Genomic DNA, 15249 nt, shown 5'->3' with positions numbered 1-15249 from the left:
AAAAGTACCCAAAGCCAGTCTGACCAAGCCATCAACCTCCATAACCTGACAAAAGGTGAAATCCAGAAAATGGTACACAAAGTCAAAGAGGAATATCTCAGCATCTGGAGGAACGACATAAATAAATCCCAGAAACTGACAATATACCGGAATCTACAGAGGGAGTACAAACTGGCCCCATATCTAGAGAAACTAGAAAACCCCAAAGATCGACAGATCCTGAGCCGGTACAGACTGAGCGCCCACAGCCTACTCATCGAATCCGGGCGGCACCGACAGAACTACAAGCCTCGAGAGAACAGACTCTGCCAGCAGTGCCCCCAGGAGGCCGTGGAGGATGAGGCCCACTTCCTGCTGAGGTGCCCCAAATACTCCGCAGTGAGGGACACTCACTTCAAGAGACTGTCTGATCTCCTCCCAGACTTCACCTCCAAGGAGGAGGAAGAGAAACTGCCGATAATACTGGGGGAAGAGGAAAGTGCAGTGGCCGTAGCAGCGGAATATGTCAGTGCCTGCCACAGACTAAGAGGAGCCTGATATGTCATGGACTCCTGTATCCCAACACTGGACACGTCCCTATCCCCCAACTAAAGAGCCTGATATGTCATGGACTCCTATACCCCACCCTGGACATGTCCCTATCCCCCCACTAAAGAGCCTAATATGTCATGGACTCCTATACCCCACCCTGGAAACATCCCCTATCCTCTAAAAGGAATTTGATATTCCTTGGACCTCTATATCCCCCCCTCCCCCACCCCCGTATTTTTACCATATGCTTTGGCAATGCTAACATGTACTTAGTCCTGCCAATAAAGCTCATTTGAATTGAATTGAATTGATAGACAGATAGATATGAGATAGATAGATATGAGATAGATAGATAGATATGAGATAGATAGATAGATAGATAGATAGATAGATAGATAGCAGTGTATATTATTGACATATTACTATAACTCAGTGAACTATGACCTCCTGGTAATCGGCCCTGTAGTTCTCAGACCATTAATCTGAGCTGTGACATCCAATACTTTTCTCTTGCAGTTTGTGGCTGTAGATTTGCTGCATAGAGTTATCACCATGCAGATCACTGAATGATAACACATCTCATTGGGCTGTGGAGCAATCTGTTCTCTTTTTAGCTGACACTCTTATATTCACATTTACCCCATGTAGACCATAGAATTTTGGACAAAACATTTCCCAAATTATTTATGGAGCTTAGTTAATGTGCTGCCAGCAAACAAAAGCCATCTGGTATGTAATGTATGTAATTGGAGGACATTTATAGATGTCCAACCTGCATTTTACTATTGTCAGAAATAGATTTTGCTCTTTCATAAATATATGAGAATCCCATAATGCAATGAAATCATAGCTGGCAATGTGTATTTAATTCTTGGCTGGGTTTTTGTTTTGCTATTTTACTAAAATGTGCACAGATCCTTTCTGCATGTCTAATCCTATTTTAAGAATTTGGATGATGAGAATTGTGGAAATAATTTGGTAAATTAACCCCTTAAAAACAGAGCTAAGATTTTTTTTTCTTTCATTGCTGTGTTCAATGAGTTATAGCTTTTTTATATTCTATTTGACTTGGCTGCTTGAAGTCGCGTTTATTTGTGCGTCCAGTTGTAGTATTAATGGCCCCATTTTGCGATTCACAAGGTTTACAAGGTGTTAGAAAGAATATGTTTATTTTATATCACTGGTAGGTATGGATATGTCAATACCAAAAATGTATTTTTTGTTTTGTTTTGTAGCTTTCAAAACATGTTTTTATAGAAAAAAATATCAATTGTAGTGGTAGGAGAACGTGCATTTTGAAGGATGATTTTTACACAAGACAGGTTTTCATGGATACCACTCATAAATATGGTGTTCTATAGGGCTATGTATGCACATGTCCGATTTTTATCCTTGGAGCAAGTGATCTGCTGAAAAAATCGGAGCCATGTCCAATTTAGATCCGAGTGTTGGATGCAAATCAGCAATGAAAGTCTGAGTCCACAAAAAAAATTGGACTGTGCTCAGATGACCTCCGTCTGCGGTTTGATTTTCACAGACAGATTGGAGAAGGTAGAGAACCTTTTTTTTTTTCTCTCCACGTCTGAGAAAAACTGATTAGAGTTTAACCAGAGTTCGATCAGAATAATCAGACCTTTTTTCTCTCCTCTAAGGAAAGTCACTTTGAATGAGAGGAGGCCGTGCGTTGCATGTTTCTGTCCATTCACTTCTGTGGGGGGTCCAAAAAATGCCAAACACGCTTGCTCAGCCTTTTGAATGCACACTAATGGCAATACAGTGAGTTTATGTAGCCATAGTGTCATTTGCGACACACTATAATGTAGTTGATATATTGACAGATGTGTACAGCGGACCCGTCAAGAGATTTAACTTTAAAAATTGAATAGATCCCTTATACCGCTCCCTATGTAATGAGCAGTGACTGAAGCCCCGCCTCTATGACTGAAAGCCGGCAGCTCCTGGGATTATTAAAGTTCCCTTCCTCCTGGTAGGCAGGCTTTCAGTGTGGCGGCCACACGGCTTTAGAATCCTATGAACCACCAGATTAAATAAGATATGCAGGTTTATAGTGTTTAGGGACATGACAGGTTCCCTTTAACCCATACTACATTAACTGTAACTGCCACTTTGTTATTGGAGGCTGCATTAAACAGGACCAGTAGGTGCCCAGATTATAATTATTATTTTATTCCTATATATATCTTTTATATTTCGTGCTAATTTTATGGTCTTTGCCAAGGAGGCATTGCTCACAGTGTGATTATGCAGAACATCTTAAATATGCACCCCTAGAGAAACCTGTGAGCCAATCCACCTTGGAAAGACCATCAAAAGTTTCTCTAAAAAATTAAAAGAAACATAGACAATGAATGCTCAGGGGAGTAGCAGGATTTGATTAGGAGCAAAAATTGGGAATTTTTGATCTGGTGACAGGTCCAACTTAAATGCCATCCCTTATGGGCATTGTTGGAACTGTTCATGTATATCGGTGGCTCAGTGGATAGCACTGCAGCCTTGTAGCGCTGGAGTCCTGGGTTCAAATCCCACCTAGGACAACATCTGCAAGGTGGTTGCATGTTCTCCCTGTTGGGTTTCCTCTAGGTTCTCTGGTTTTCTCCCACATTCCAAAGACATACTGATAGGGAAATTAGATTGTGAGCCCCAATGGGGACAGTGCAGATAATGTATGTAAAGCGCTGCGGAATATGATGGTGCTGTATAAAAAAAAGCATGATAAATAAATAAAAAACATAATATTTGTGACTTCTTGGCCAGAACACATTTCTTCCATTAGTCGGATTTTGTTATATAGTAAGTTCATTAATAATGTTCACTTATTACATGAGAAATTTACACATAACGCATTTTCCTAATGTGCCTTAGTGAGCCAGATATATGGTACCTTTGTATGCCTGAGATAAGAAATTAAACATTTTCAGAAAATATTATCACATAAAATAATTACACTGTTATTGATTTCTATTTCAGCGGGGCAGCTGGCCGGTAACTCCTCGGTAGAGATGTACCGGCAAGTGCTGTTAGCCGGATGCCGCTGTGTAGAATTGGACTGTTGGAAGGGACGAACCGCGGAGGAAGAGCCGGTGATCACACATGGATTCACCATGACCACGGAGATATCTTTCAAGGTACAAGACTCCTTTTGGAAAGAGAATATTTCATAAAGAATATAATAGTGGTTAATGTTATCATGTCTGGTAACGTTCCATCTTGTATTGATGATCGTACTCCAGCTGGATTGGAGGGGTTTCCTAGCAGATTAAAATTATTATTATTACTAAGGCTCAGACTAGTATGAAGTAAATAAATCATCTCTCGCAATCTACTGCAGCTCCTCTTCTGGCAGGTACCTGGTCCCCACTTGTCTCTGCTTTCTGGTCCTGCCTCGATACACCAGAAATCCCGCCTAGCACTGGCTGAGGAGGAAAATGGAAGGCAATGATTTACTGAACAGATCTTTCCTGCCACTTTCTTTGCATCGAGACTGAACCAAGGAGTGACTATCGGCAGGGACCAGGGAAGCGCCAGAACAGGAACTGCAGAGAGTTGTCGAGGAGATCATCCGTTCTTTTCTCATTTTATTCTTATGTTATTCATAATGAGCCCTTTAAAACATATTTTTTATCCACTGAGAAAGTGGACGACCCCTTAAATTAGAAGCAGAGTGAAATGAATCTAATAGTATTGTCTTTATGACTATATACAGTCAGTAAGGTGGCCTTTGTGTACCCGTATTTTTTGCTTTATAAGATGCACCTGATTATAAGACGTACCCCCAAGTTTTGTGAAGAAAAAGAGAATTTTTTTTTATGTTAAATGGGTGTCTGTCTTATAATGCCAGTGTCCGTCTTACAAATCATATGTCCCTCTTCCTGGTATCTATATAACCCCCATCCTTGTGCTGGCACATGCCCCCCTGTGCTGCTGTCAGGCACATGCCCCTATGGTCACTATATGCCCCCCTGTGCTGTCAGACACATGCCCCCCAGTCACAATATGCCCCCCTGGGTCACTATATGCCCCCTGTGTTGGCAGGCACATGCCCCCTCTGGTCACAATATGCCCCCCTGTGCTGCTGGCAGGCACATGCCCCCTCCTCCGGTCACAATATACCCCCCTGTGCTGCTGACAGGTACAGCCCCCCTGGTCACTATATGCCCCCCCTGTACTGCTGGCAGACACATGCCCCCCCTGTACTGCTGGCAGACACATGCCCCCCCTGTGCTGCTGGCAGGCACATGCCCCCCGTGCTGCTGGCAGGCACATGATAAAATAACAAACAGTTAACTCACCTTCTGATGATGGCTCCATGCTCACAGCTCCTCGGTTGTGCTTCCTGTTTCCCAAGCATCGGATCATGTGATCTGGGCACACAGTGATGTCATCACTCTGCTGTGCCAATCACATGATCGGTTGTCAGCACAGACACAGGAAGCACAACAAAGGAGCTGTGAGCACAGAGCCATCATTAGAAGGTGAGTTAACTGTTTGTTACTTTATCACTAGATGGTGGCCCGATTCGAACGCATCGGGTATTCTAGAATATGCATGTCCACGTAGTATATTGCCCAGCCACGTAGTATATTGCCCAGCCACGTAGTATATTGCCTAGCCACGTAGTATATTGCCCAGCCACGTAGTATATTGCCCAACCACGTAGTATATTGCCCAGCCACGTAGTATATTGCCCAGCCACGTAGTATATTGCCCAGCCATGTAGTATATTGCCCAGCCACGTAGTATATTGGCCAGCCACGTAGTATATTGCCCAGCCACGTAGTATATTGCCCAGCCACGTAGTATATTGCCAAGCCACGTAGTATATTGCCCAGCCACGTAGTATATTGCCCAGCCACGTAGTATATTGCACAGCGATGGAGTATACAGCACAGAGCCATGTAGTATACAGACTTAAAATAAAAAATAAACATATACTCACCCTCCGTTGAAGTCCTGGCCCTGTGTGCGGTGCACGCGACAGCTTCCGGTCCCAGGGTTGGTATGGGCGCAGGACCTGTGATGATGTCGCAGTCACATGACCGTGACGTCAAGGCAGGTCCTTGTCACATGCCATCCTTGTCACCGGAACCTGCCGCTTGCATGGAGCGGTCACCGGAGCGTCGCGAGGAGCGGGAAAGGCGCCGGAATGTGAGTATATGATGATTTTTAATTTTTTTTAATTATTTTTAACATTAGATCTTTTTACTATTCAGGCTGCATAGGCAGCATCAATAGTAAAAAAGTTGGTCACACAGGGTTAATAGCAGCATTAATGGAGTGCGTTACATCACGGCATAACGCGGTCCGTTAGCGCTGCCATTAACCCTGTGTGAGCGCTGACTGGAGGGGAGTACGGAGCGGGCACTGACTGCTGGGAGGAAGGAGCGGCCATGTTGCCGCAGGACTGCGCCCGTCGCTGATTGGTAGTGGCAATGGTCGTGATGACCAATCAGCGACTTGGATTTCCATGACAGACAGAGGCCGCGACCAATGAATATCCATGACAGAAAGAAGGAAAGACAGAAGGACAGACAGAAAGACGGAAGTGACCCTTAGACAATTATATAGTAGGTATGCCTGCCAGCAGCACAGAGGGGCATGTGTCTTCCAGCAGCACAGGGGGGGGGCATGTGTCTGCCAGCAGCACAGGGGGGGGGGGCATTTGTCTGCCAGCAGCACAGGGGGGGGGCATGTGTCTGCCAACAGCACAGGGGGGCATTTGTCTGCCAGCAGCACAGGGGGGCATGTGCCTGCCAGCAGCACAGGGGGGGAAGCATACATGTCTGCCAGCAGCACGGGGGGCATGTGCCTGCCAGCAGCACAGGGGGCATATAAGAATGACCGGGGGGCCATATCCATGATGGGAGGGGGGCTAGATGCAGGCACATGTAATATTCGCTGCTCCCCTGTGAATCAACTCGGCACAGGTTCAGCACCGAGGTGATGGACAGCGGGTGCAGTGAATATTACATGTGGCTAATGAGCGGGAGCACAGGACCTCCTGCTGTCTCTGCAGCCAGCCCACTCCAGCCCCCTGACACCACTCCAGAGCTGCCCCCCTTTCTGTACAGCACAGCACACAGATTCGGATTATAAGACGCACCCCCCACCTCCCCCCAAAATTTGGGGGAACAAAAGTGCGTCTTATAATCCGAAAAATACAGTATATTCTTTACCTGACATATCCAACCACTCTGCTGCGTTAAAGTACTTAAAAGCCACTGCTGGATTTTCTATACATCTGATGAGACAGACCCCTCCGTAGCTCAGGTCCTAATTGTCCGCGGTAACTCTGCTGAAGAGGTATTGACATTCCCTAACACAAGTGTCTACAAAACCAATGACTTTTAATTAGGAACGGATAATGCAAGAATGGTGAGAAATGGCTAATCAACATTCAACACGTCTTAATAGTGTGCAAAGACAAATGATAAAATTAATATATTGATAATGCGGATGTGTCTCGCATTCACACTTGAATTTAGGGATGCCTAGTTGGATAACAAACATATAGTTAAAGATGTCTCCCCAGTCCTAATCAAACTACAGTCCTGGGCTACCGGCTGATCGTCCCCGCTCCCGGCACCCTCTAAAACAGCTGATTTCTGCAGAATTACATGGCAGACTTCAGATGAATGGCCATTCTTGTAATCCAAAGACAATGTAAAGGCCCCGTCACACATAGCGACGCTGCAGCGATACCGACAACGATCCGGATCGCTGCAGCGTCGCTGTTTGGTCGCTGGAGAGCTGTCACACAGACCGCTCTCCAGCGACCAACGATCCCGAGGTCCCCGGTAACCAGGGTAAACATTGGGTAACTAAGCGCAGGGCCGCGCTTAGTAACCCGATGTTTACCCTGGTTACCATCGTTAAAGTAAAAAAAACAAATGCTACATACTTACCTACCGCTGTCTGTCCCCGGCGCTCTGCTTCTCTGGTCTGGCTGTGAGCACAGCGGCCGGAAAGCAGAGCGGTGACGTCACCGCTCTGCTTTCCGGCTGACCGGCGCTCACAGCCAGACCAGAGAAGCAGAGCGCCGGGGACAGACAGTGGTAGGTAAGTATGTAGCGTTTGTTTTTTTTACTTTAACGATGGTAACCAGGGTACACATCGGGTTACTAAGCGCGGCCCTGCGCTTAGTTACCCGATGTTTACCCTGGTTACCAGCGAAGACATCGCTGAATCGGCATCACACACGCCGATTCAGCGATGTCAGCGGGACCTCAACGATCAAAAAATGGCCCAGGCCATTCCGACACGACCAGCGATCTCACAGCAGGGGCCTGATCGCTGGTACGTGTCACACATAGCGAGATCGCTACTGAGATCGCTGTTGTTGCGTCACAAAACTTGTGACTCAGCAGCGATCTCGCTAGCGATCTCGCTATGTGTGACGGGGCCTTAAGTCTATCAGAGTAATAGCCGCTCATACAGAATGGCTGTTTGTTCTAGCTCATAGTGGGAGATCCCAAGCAGGAGCCCTGTTCTATGATGAACATAAGTCCTAAATCCACATATGGACAGAGGATTTCATCAAGGGTTGTCTGCTTTTTTCCTGAGACAATGCCATGGTTATGTTTCGGCTGTGTCTGATATTGCAGCTCAACAGGTTCACTTTACTAGAAATAAGCTTGCAAAACTAAACATGGGAGCACGTTTTTCGTATCTGATTATGCGCAGACAAGATTAGGATCTTAGTTGTTTTAAGTGATTAGATCTGAAATCTGCATTACAGCAACCACATAGATACTGAAGTGAGAAGATAACCAAGTTGTGTGGGATAGTGTTGTGGCATGCTCTGTGACCTGTGCAGAGCTCAATGTGCAGGGAAGGTGATGAGATATGCTGGCACCTTCACCTGGATCCTGTGTTATCTACCTCCAGACTTATTAGTGCTGTTTGCTTTCATTGCAATCCTGCCTTTCATAAATATGAGAATGACTCCAGAGAAGTGATCTCTACAGAACCGTAGTGTCAGCCTTCATGAATTCCTTGAAATCCGCTCTTCCCCATATATTTGAACACTTTGAGATTCAATTTGCCTAATAAAAAATAAACTTACCCGACAACATTGCAAAACGGGCTAATGTCGTTTTGTGTGGCCGCATTCACTTCCCAAAAATAGCCCGCAATTGTAACACCCATAGGACTATCATACCTTGTACATTTTGTGTGGCTGCGTTCACGTTTCCAAAATTCTGATCTTTCTCTCTTTCCAGTATTCTAAATTCTTCAACTCAAATCAAATGTTGTGGAAAATTCAACCACATCCAATTTCAAAAGATATGCTTATCTCCAGTCAGTGATTTTTCTAGTGCCCTGATTGTCATCAGTATTTTGGATCCAAATTTTCATCAGTGTTTGCTCCATGTCGGCTTTTACAATCAGTGTATCATCAGTGATTTTATCGTCTGAATAAATACATTAAAGTGCACCTGTCAGCAGGATTTTGCTAAGTAAACTGCAGACACTGTCAGGTTGGTGCTGTTATACTGATAAAAAAGATACCTGGGGTGAAGAAATCTGTCTTGTGGTTCTTGTGTAATAAGTGTTAGACGTTTTCAGTTAATGAAATTCTCGTTCTCCGGGTTGGGACTGTGGGCAGAGTCTTATCTTCCTGCTCTAAGCCAGAGAAACCAAGATGAGACCTGCCCACAGGCTGCCCCAAAGCCAAACCTGTTCCTCATCATGGAGACAGACTAGTTGTGCTTTGGGGCATCCTTTGGGAAGGTCTTTCCTTGGTTTCTCTGGCTTAGAGCAGGAAGAGAAGACTCTGCCCATAGTACTGCCCCAGAGGACAAGAAAACTTCTAACACTTATTATGCAAGAACCAAAAGACGGATTTCTTCACCCCAGGTGTCATTTTAATCAGTATAACAGCACCAAACTGACAGTGTCTCTGGCTTACATAGCAAAATTCTGCTGACAGGTTCACTTTAAATAAGGCTTCTCCTTTCCATTCCAATGTTAATCATGGCCAGGGTGACAATTGCATGTAGACTTTAATGTATGCAAATTTTTTGCAGATGCCGTAGACTTGTATAGGTAATTTTGATTTAAAATGAACATGGTCCGCAAAAACATGGACATGTGAACAGCCATTATAAAGAGTATCTCCGTGAAAAACATTTGTGATTCACAGATTTCTCAGTGAGGCCTAAAGTAATTTTTAAATAGTTTCTTTAATGAACAGCTGATAACATGTCTTGCTTTGTTGTTTTTTAATCACCATTTGAAGTTTATGGATAATTAGATTTTGGAGCACAGGGGCCGGACTGAGCACAGGTCTTCTCCTCCCTGTCTAAGATTCCTCGACCCCTTGCCTGCCTCCAGTCTGTGAATGACCTGCCTTCTCTGTTTGAAATCTCTTTGTTTTTCAAAGACCGGAGGCTGGTGGGGGCTAGGGAATCACAGACTAATCATTGACTGAGGTATCGGGGAATCACAGACAGGCAAGATAAGACCCAGTGCACAGTTCGGCCTCTATGCTCCGAAATCTAATTAGCCAAAAACTTCAAATGGTGATTAAAGAATAACATCAAAGTGGATTTCTTCACTAAAGGTATCATTGTATTAAAAAATGACACTCTGTTTTACTTGTTCAATGCTAGCAGCTGTAAATAACATGGTGTTTTTCTGAAAAGATGTGAAGCAGAACATTTTCATTTCAGTTGAAAAGTAGTAGAGCGAATACTGCCTCAAACCATGTATAAAATATCAATAGCTAATATAAAATAATATAATCCGATTTCCAAAAATCATTACGGTACATAATTCTTCATTTTAAGTTTAAACATAACTTGAACTTTCAGAAACCGCAAAAGAGTCAACAAATTTGTCACATTCTAATGCATTTTAGCTATTTCTTACAGGAGTCACATCATCACTGGTAATAGATCACTGGGTGCACTTACTTATGATATGGTTGTGTGACTCATCAACTAGTTTAAATAGATTTTTTTTTAGATGTACAGTAGTGTTCAAAATAATAGCAGTCTAATATGACTAACCAGATTAATCACTGTTTTTAGTGTAAATTATATTACCATATGTCAAATAATTTACCAGTTGGTGCCATAGATTCTAAGAAAACCAACAGACTCAGCATTCATGATCTGCAGGTTTTTGAGTTTGTGTATTAGAATAATTAATTGAAAAGGGGCTGTGTTCAAAATAATAGCAGTGTGGAGTTCAATTTGTGAGGGCAATCATTCTGTGAAGAAGCAGGAGTGATATCAGGTGGCCCTTATTTAAAGGGAACCGGTCAGCAGGATTGTGCACAGTAACCTACAGACAGTATCAGGTTGTTGCCATTATACTGATTCTAATGATACATGGGTTGATGAAATCTGTCTTGTGGTTGTTGTGTAATTTTTATTTTCAGTTTTGAGTTAATGATATGCTCGTGCTCCTGGGCGGCCTGTGAGGGTCTTCATGTGGTGTTCTGATTAGATATTCATTTCATAATGCAGACTGCTGACGGGTCACTGATCCCTCACTGACCTGCCCCCTCGTTTGCATAATGAATGTATGTACATACTGAAAAAAAAAACCTTCAGCAGGCAGGGGCAGCCATAGCATCTGCACGGCAGCATAACTGCATGTTTACTGTGTTGTTAATAAATGTGCCTGAGGCTATCCTGAGGAGTAGAAAAAAAGAATCAATTTTAAAATGGCGCCCCTCGCCTGCGCAGTAGCAGCTATCAGTGTATATAGAGGTGATCTGATAGCTGCTACTGTGCAAGCGCCGGCGGCGCCATCTTTGAGGAGGACTTTCCTTTTCTTCTCTAGCAAGATGGCGCCACCTGCGCAATAGCAGCTATCAGATCACCCCTGTTTACACTGATAGCTGCTAATGCGCATGCGCAGCGGGCACCATTTTAAAATTGATTCTTTTTTATATTGGTTGGCAATCACAAAGGGAGCTGCCATGAGCGGATCTTGATGATTTCCATGCCCAAGTGTACTCAGCATAGCAAAACATTCTTCAGAGAACCATTAGTAACCTCATCGATAGAAGCCAAGTCGTGTAAGTGCGTGTATTTCGGTGCTCAGAACTCATACTTGATACTGAATAAATCGAGATGTTTTGAAAATGTAGTTTCCATGTTTCCATAATTTGCGTATCATTATGTCTATCCACCTTGCGATTTCAATAATCCCATGACTTGGTGTTGCAATATAAAAAAATTATTATATATAAGCAAAGCATGTATGTCTTCTAGATGTATTTATTAATCTCAAATAGTCAGTGACAACCACATACTATTTCCTTCTAAATGACAAAAAAGAGCTTTTTTTGAATCAACTAGAAAGATAGGACGCCTTTGGCTTAGTATTTAACAGTCTCTGACCGTGCTACTTATGTTTATCTACAGTGCATGTACCTGGAGTTCATTTCATTTCTACTTCTGCCATTTGTAGCACAGACAGAATGGTCTGAATTAACATTTCATGCTTGAGGACAAAATCTTTTAAACATGTCTTTTCATTTTAGGAAGTTATAGAAGCTATTGCTGAATGTGCATTTAAGACGTCACCGTATCCAATTCTCCTGTCCTTTGAAAATCATGTGGACTCGTAAGTAATACACTTTTACCTGCAGCAACTTTACATACTGTATATCGCAAACCAGATCTATCTATTAAAGAATACGATTGTTTCTGTGCCACATACTCATTGTTGGAACGTGTGCATTGCCTGTCATATAATAAAGGCTTGTTCACATTATTAATGTTTTTTTTTTAAATGCAGCATTTACAGTAACAGCAAAATTAATGAGATTTCTAAAATCTCATTTACTCGGTAGTTGCATTTTTTTGTCAATAATTCATTCTTTAAAAATCTCAGCATGTCAATTCTTTCAGAGATTTTACTGCTGTTTTTTCCCATTGAAAATAAAAACAATTTAGCACCAAAAGCATTAAAAAAAAACACATCAAAAATTCATTAAAAAATGCATAACAAATGCACATGTAATTTCCGCTATAGTTTTCTTGCCATAGCCTGCACAAAAAAGTAGCTAGTGTTTAGTTTTATACTTTAGGGACGGTGCAATTATAACATATTTCATTTACAATAAAATTGGAGATTTGTGGATGTAATCCGTGCTGCCGAATAAGATGTAAGACCAGATATAATCAAAATGAAGGATAGTGGTTTTATTCAACGCTTTTGGAGTTCAGTTGACTTCTTCCTCAGGACACAACCACAAGTATACAGAGACAGATAGAGATAGCTATTCAAATAAATAAAAAATTCAAATCTGGCACCAAAAGAAACCACATGAAAACGGTGTCAGAGTTCTGTGCGGTGACACACGGCGGTATAATGACCGTGCGATTGCCATATAATAACTATAAAAGCGCTTTACACACCAAAGAGCTACGACAGATAGAAAGATCTGCACACCCATAGAGAGGATGACCATTGTGTCGCTCAGCGCTGGACTGGGCCGTCTCTTCATTGGTACTGAGTGCTTCTGACTCACGGTACCTATTGGCTGCCATCAGGAGGATGGCTCTGCCGATGCTGCACTGCCTCTCCTGAAAAGGGGAGTATGGGATGGTCTTTGGGGTCTACTGAGTGTTTGGCAATCTCGAAAAAGCTATGATATCTGGAAGTGAATTATTCCTCCTTGACCTCGCAATATAACAATGCTTCAGGACCGCTTCATATCACTTGATTGACCCTCCATTGAAGTTGGAACTTGTGCAGAGATGGACTTGGATACTGGTGGATACTGGTGGCACATGTTTTAATAGCATTGAGCATTCTTAGCCCAACCCTATTAGTGCCTATATATGTTTCTTGTTTTCCAAGCCACCATACAGCTTCATCAGTGGAAAAATAAAAAAGTTATAGCTCTCAGAATAAAGCGATGCAAAAATAATTATTTTCCATAAAATAGTTTTTATTGTGTAAAAGCGCCAAGACATAAAAAATGATATAAGTGTGATATCGCTTTAATCGTACTGACCCAAAGAATAAAACTGCCTTATCAATTTGATCACAAGCGGAGCAACATAAAAAAAAAAATCTTGAATTACTAGTTTTTGTTCTTTCTGCCTTCCAAAAATCGGAATAGAAAGCGATCAAAAAATGTCACATGTCTTAAAATGGTACCAATAAAATTGTGAACTCGTTCCACAAAAATCAAGCCCTCACATGACTCTGTCTGCTAAAATTTGGAAAAAATTATATCTCTCAACATAAAACTAGTTTTTGCAATAAAAAGAGTTTTTTATTGTGTGACAGCAGCCAAACATAAAAACCCAATATAGATCTGGTATCACTGTAATCGCACCGACCCGAAGAATAAAGTCACCTAATCACTTATAGCACACGAGAAGTTGTGTAAGAAAAATAATTAAAACCACTTCACCTGTTTTGTTCATTCTGTCTCCCAAAGATCGCAGTAAGGCTCATACACTGGGGTTTCCTTGTAAACCTCTGTCTGAAATACGTGATTCAGATGGAACCCCCGACTGAAGATTTCCTATAATGAGGCAGATGAAAGCACTGTGGACACCATACGACCTGTGATTTGGCAGTGTCTGTCTTTTTAGGATTGCAGAAAAGTGCCGTAGGACACCGTTTTGTGCACTTCTGAAAAGGACACCGCTGAACAGAGGCCAGATGGAGTCCAGAGTAACTCTGTTGCCTCAGTATAGTGAATGGATCCCTCAGGGCTTCATCTGAATCACGTCAATTGGAGATCTAGATGGAAACCCCCAAAAGAAAGTGCTCAGAGGAGAGTGCCGGATAAATGTGATCCCAAATATTACGTAAAATGTTCCCAATAAAATCTTCAAATCAATCCACAAAAAAGCAAGTCCCCACTCAGGTCTGTCATCTGTTAACGAAAATATAGAGGGCTTCCACCTTACTGGTAGTACAAAGGCTCTGAAAAGCAAATGGCTCCTCACCCCACATATAGCGACCACATCTTTGGCATTTCTGAAGCGATGAGAGCCCGCCTAAGTTACGGGTACATGTCTCCAGAAGCATGAGCTTGACATAACGTAGTGGTCATTACACCGTACTGGTCCCTGCAGCGTACTGGTCACTACAATGACCATTTGCAATTTTTACGCTGCAACATTCATTGCTGTTTGCTTCTGGAAAACACCCCATGGAGTCAAAATCATAAATACACCTGTAGATAAATTCCCAAAGCGGTATAATTTCCAAAATGGGGCCACTTGAGTGGGGATTCTGCTCTACTAGCAATTAGGGGCTCTGTGTATGGAGTCCACCATCTATTCTAGGAAAATCTGCGCTCCAGGAGGCAAATAGCGCTCTGCCCCTCCTGAGTCTCTCCATATGCATAAGCAGTACTATACAGCCACATATGGGGTATTGCCACGTTCAGTAGAAACTGTGCAACAAATGATGGTGCCATTTTTACCCACTTGTGTGAAAATTTAAAATCTGGGGCTGAAACAAAATTTTTGTATTAAAAATGTAGTTATTTTTCTTCACTGCCCAGTGGTATAAAATTCTGGTTTCCACTGTTTAGGAACATCAGGGTCTCTTCAAACGGGTCATGGCGTCCGCTAATTATTTACATTCAAAAAGACAAATGATGCTCCTTTCCTTTCGAGTCCTGCCGTGCGCCCAAAGAGTAGTTTTTGCCCTCATATGGAGTATCTGTGTACTCAGGAGAGATTGCACAACAAATTGTTTTTCTGAATC

General features: G+C 42.7%; 1 protein-coding gene across 1 annotated transcript in view; it reads left to right on the top strand.

The window, feature by feature from the left end:
- The window catches only part of PLCB1 (phospholipase C beta 1), an 865647-nt gene that overhangs the window by 593547 nt on the left and 256851 nt on the right, over positions 1-15249 (top strand). The window contains exons 11-12 of the mRNA XM_069768815.1: positions 3520-3677; positions 12050-12132. Coding sequence (XP_069624916.1) covers positions 3520-3677; positions 12050-12132 — 241 coding nt within the window. The remainder of the gene's footprint in view (positions 1-3519; positions 3678-12049; positions 12133-15249) is intronic.

This window comes from Ranitomeya imitator, chromosome 5, assembly GCF_032444005.1.
Source record: "Ranitomeya imitator isolate aRanImi1 chromosome 5, aRanImi1.pri, whole genome shotgun sequence".
NCBI classification, from domain to species: domain Eukaryota; kingdom Metazoa; phylum Chordata; class Amphibia; order Anura; family Dendrobatidae; genus Ranitomeya; species Ranitomeya imitator.
The sequence above is the reverse complement of the archived record's forward strand: the minus strand, read 5'-3'. Positions and strand labels throughout refer to the sequence as shown.